At 35.4% G+C, this 5036-nt stretch overlaps 1 protein-coding gene across 1 annotated transcript; it reads right to left on the bottom strand.

Moving 5' to 3' along the window:
• Positions 1-1960: 1960 nt before the first annotated feature.
• LOC112510176 (pentatricopeptide repeat-containing protein At5g12100, mitochondrial-like) lies at positions 1961-4753 on the bottom strand. Its single transcript, XM_025115498.1, has 2 exons — positions 2344-4753; positions 1961-2122 (listed from the first exon to the last, which is right to left on the bottom strand). Exon 1 carries the CDS (start codon positions 4751-4753, stop codon positions 2354-2356), a length of 2400 nt encoding a protein of 799 aa, XP_024971266.1. The 3' UTR covers positions 1961-2122; positions 2344-2353.
• Positions 4754-5036: the final 283 nt, after the last annotated feature.

Below are 5036 nucleotides of genomic sequence, written 5' to 3' on the forward strand. Positions count from 1 at the left end.
CTTGCGACTTTTGAGGCCACTTAAGTCGCAGGGTAAAGTCGTCYGGATCATGTATGAGTTATTATATGAATCATATATAATTTTATTTTTAATAATGCAATTATATGATAAATTAATTGAAGAATTTTAAAGGTATTCACTCATTTCTTAAGGTGCAACATGATTGCAACCGTCGATGTTCATAATTCTGGACATAMAAGACGTTTACGTTTCTCTCTCCACTAAGTAATCGTTTTGCTTTATGAGATTAGTTATGTATAATATAAATATCTTTTGGGCTTTCTTTAATTTACTTGTTAGGTATAGTAACGCCAATTTCATATTTTTGTTCAAGGAGAAAGAACACTGTAACCCAAATACAATCATCAATTAAGGATACAACAAAGCCACAAAAGAAGCATTAGGTATGATCGAAGGTCACTATGAATTAAAATCGCCTCCATATGTCGTTGTGAATCAACCATAATAGAACAATACTTGATACACGCGTATGTTTCACCAATTCACAAATATCACAACAGGACTTAGAATCTAATCCTTGAAACATGACCTTTAAAACCCCTAAAAGAATGAGTGACCTACACACGAGCACGCACACATGTTATGGTTATTTGAGAGCATCTCCAACAGCTATGTTGAAATAGAAAAATTATAGCAAAACTGCTTGAGATGTTTATTTGACTTTTTCATATTCTATTATAGGAAAGTTATAGCATTGGAAATGTTCTGGTGAACTGAAGAAAGTCAAAGGTAGGGTGCTCTTAATTTTTTGAGGTCACTAACAAAATTGGATTTATATGACGCCCCCAATCTCTAAGCATTTCAATAGACTGTTTTATAGGACTTAATTATAGGACCAAAATATAAAGCGTCATATCTAAAGATGTTGTAATAAGTTTATATGACGCTTTTGAACGTCTTAACAAGTTTTTTAAGACATTTTTAATACAAAACGTCACATTAGCAACTTTATAGGATACTTTTGAGAAAGTGTCCTATAAATTCAATTTTTTGTAGGACACTTGTTTCTATAAGACATTTTTTCAAATATTGTCTTATCACGTTGCCAATGAGATGCTTTATATTAAAACTGTTATAAAAAACTTATTATGACGTCAAAAAAAGTCATATAAATTTATTACAACACCTTTAGACAAGACACTTTGTTTTTTGGTCCTATAAACCGAGTCCTATAAAGAGGTCTATTAGGACGCTTAGAAATTAAGAGCGTCCTATAAACCTAATTTTGTTGTAGTGGGTGATTTAAGATGGTAAAGGTTGTTTCTTTCCTTAGCAAGTCCAATCCTCCCCCCGTTCCTGAAAAACAATACACGGAAAAGAAATCGCTCAATATTTAGAATCATGGGTGAGCTTTTGAATAGAAACAATTTGGTAAATGGAGGACATTTTCGAGGACACATGACAGATGTGATACCGTATATCTTCGAAACCTGCAACAGTAACTAAAGAACCATTGGCTACTGTAATTTTTTTGGTTACTTGGACATAGATCAAATGCAAATCTCCTCATTTGTACAAACCGTGCAAACCTCAATCAACTAATCATAACTTTTTTCCACTTATTTTAATTATGAAGGTCGATTAGTCATTTTTATGTGGAGGAAGTTAATTAGGGACAATTATCATTTTCATTATATTAATTTTAGAAAACAAATTTCATCAAAATGAAAAATACATGAAATAATTTCATTTTTACATAGTAACAAAAATATATGAAACAATTTCATCAATAAAAGAAGTAGATGAAGCAATTTCATTAAATTAAACAATGAAATCAACGGTTTGTACAAATGGCTTGCATTTGATCCCTCTCCTATATATATATATATATATGGGAAGTTATGCGAGAAACATAAGAAGAGATCTCCAACATTGGATCAATCCTAATTGAATGCCAAAACTAATGAGGTGCACCGAAGATCAATTCCCTTCTAAAGCGCAATTCATGGGTAGACATGAGATTAAAAGTGATCAAGGGTTCACGAGATCCAAAAAGGTTTTCAGCTTCTCAATCTCTTCGCTATTGAACCTGAAAGTTGCCGAATTCTCCCCAGGTTTGAGCTGCTCTACAAGGTGTGCTTGAGGTCTTTGCTCCTCTCCCCTATCATGAATGTCAAGACAAATATTCATGATGAATAATATTCATTATTATTCATTATGAATATTATATAAAATAAGTGGTTCTTGGGTTCTCAAAATATTCGGGGTTTTTAAATAAACCTCCCTCTTGGAGGGTAAATACTAAAAGTTATTAAATGTAATTAGAAGCAATTTTACAAGAGGGTAATCAAAGTTATACTTGGAAAAATAATTTATAAATACCGAGTTCGCGTTAACTGTATCTACGATTTTCGTCATTTGCACTCGAACAATCCGATCCTTTGATGCCCATCTCGGAGCACATTATCTGGACCTCTTGTAACCTTCCTTCTTCCGTAAGACCAGTAAGAAGCTGATTAGCAACACTTGCACTTGGCAAAAACCCATTGGCAACCATTTCTCTATACCAAATATACGCCTCACTGAACTTCTTGATATCGCAAAGGCCCTTGATCATTGTGTCGTAAGTATCGGATTTAGGAACTAATTCCGTTTCCTTCATCTTATCGACAAGATCCTTTGCTTCGTGAACCTTCCCTTCCTTTAAGTACCCGATGATCAAGCAATTGTAGGCCATCCTATCGGGAAGAATTCCGTTACCAACCATCTCATGATACAATTCAAAAGTTTTCTCTACCAAACCATGCTCTGAATAGCAACGGATTAGTTCATTATATAGCACCCGATCAAGATTCAAGTTCATCTGTGACATTTCATCCATGAGTTTTTCTACAACCACTAATCCCTGATTCTTGCATCCAACGATTAGCGGATGATATGTATTGGTAGTAGGATTAATCCCGGATCCTTTCATTTTTTCATATAACTCTAAACACATGTCGCTGTCTCCCTTGGCTGAATAGCCAGATATTAAGCAATTATATGTAATCACATCATATTTGAGACCTCCATTTGCCATTTTTGATGCCAGTTCTTCGGCTTCCTCAACCCGACACATTTTACAGAGCCCATTTATGAGGGTATTGTACGTAACCAGAGTTGGAACGGAATCATTTCTCAACATTTCATCGAAAGTCTTGAAAGCATCTTGTATCTTCCCTCCATTACAGTACCCGTTGATAAGTATATTATATATGTTTGTATTTGGCAAAACACCCCTACCTATCATATCTCTGAAAACCACTTCAGCTTCGACAAGCTTTCCGTTCTTGCATAATTGGTTCATTAGAGAGCCATAACTTATGGGATTTGGATTTAAGCCATAACTTTCCATTTCTTCAAGGATCTCAAAGCACTTATCGAATTGCAAATTCCGTCCAAACCCATCAAGTAGTATGTTGTAAGTCACCACATCTGGAGAAGCACCCATTTCCGCCATTCTCTTCACCCATTCCTCCGCCTCAATAAGATTACCAGATTGACAATACTGGTTGATCACTGAATTGAAAGTGCTGCAACTGGGATTCAACCCGTGGGATTTCATTTTTTCCATTGTCAAGAGGGCCATTTCTGTGTTACCCTCCTTGCAATAACCATTGACTATGATATTGAAGATTACCTCTGTTGGAACGAATCCGTTCTCCATTAACTTCGCCAAAATCACCTCAGCCTTATTGGTTTTCCCTCCCTTGCATAACCCGTTCAATAAAATGCCGCAAGTGTATCCATTTATACGAATGCCATCTTTATCCACCTGTTCATATAAAGCCATGCAAGAATCCAAATCACCGGACCTCAAGAACCCATCAAACATAAAACTGTAGCTGAACCCATCAGGAACAAAGCCATGAACTTTCATTTCTTCCCACACACTTTTTGCCTCCTCCATCCTCTTCCCTCTACAAAGCCCATTTAGTAGTGTATTGAACGTAACAAGATTCGCCCCCACATTACTAGCTTTCATTTTTTCACGAATCCTAAACGCCTCATCTAAATTCCCTACCTTACAATACCCATCAATCATAGTGTTAAAAGTAACCTTATCAGGCACCACATCCCTCTCAAGCATTTCATCGAACAGCTTTCGTGCATCCATCACCCTCTTCTCCTTACACATCCCACCGATCAAAACATTATACACAAACTTACTAACGCTCATCCTACCATTAGTCTTCATGCAATCCATCAATTCCATACCCCGTCTCAAGTTCCCCATCTTAACCGCTGATTGCACAGCCTTACCGAACGTAAACTTGTCAACCCTAATACCGGAACTTAGAACATGATCAAATAAATCTAACACTCTACCATACTGACAAGAAGAAACCAAACATTCCAGAAGTAAATTAAATGAAACAAGAGAAGGAAAGACGCCATCTTTTCTGATTAACGTGTACAACTCAAGGGCGTCATTGGGGAGGTTTGCTTCAGCACAAACCGATAACACCATGCTTGAAAAATCTTTAGATTTTTCCTTATACTGAGTGTAGATATCAGAAGGAGTTGTGAAGATGGCTTTGGAAGTTATGAGGGATTTAATTAGATTTTTGGCAGTTTGAGTTTGGCCTTGTTGAACGAGTACGTGAAGTTTTCTGAGTTGTTCGTCGGTATCAAGAGATTCTACAACACCATGATTTGAGTTGGAAGAAACGAACTTTGGACTAGAGATTGAAGAGGAAGAAGAAAGTGCGCCTGTGAGGTTGGGAAGGAGAGCGAGCCCTCTCTTCGCCATTGATTCTTCCAACTTCCAAGAGAGGGGCTGAAATTGAGTATATCAAAAAAATTTAAAAACTATTTTTGTATGTGTAAAATACTGTTTATTAATGCATATTATTTAAAACTTAAGATTATAAATAAATTATGCATAAATATATTTACTAAAGTTTTATATCTGAATTTGTGTAACTAACTGTAGATAAATATAATCAAATACAAGATAAACATCTCATTTTAAATATAAAAAATCTAAAATATAATTATGATAATCATTGAGTTCTAACAAAATACTTAATTAT

The sequence above is a fragment of the Cynara cardunculus genome (assembly GCF_001531365.2).
Source record: "Cynara cardunculus var. scolymus isolate 2C chromosome LG 3, CcrdV1, whole genome shotgun sequence".
NCBI lineage: Eukaryota > Viridiplantae > Streptophyta > Magnoliopsida > Asterales > Asteraceae > Cynara > Cynara cardunculus.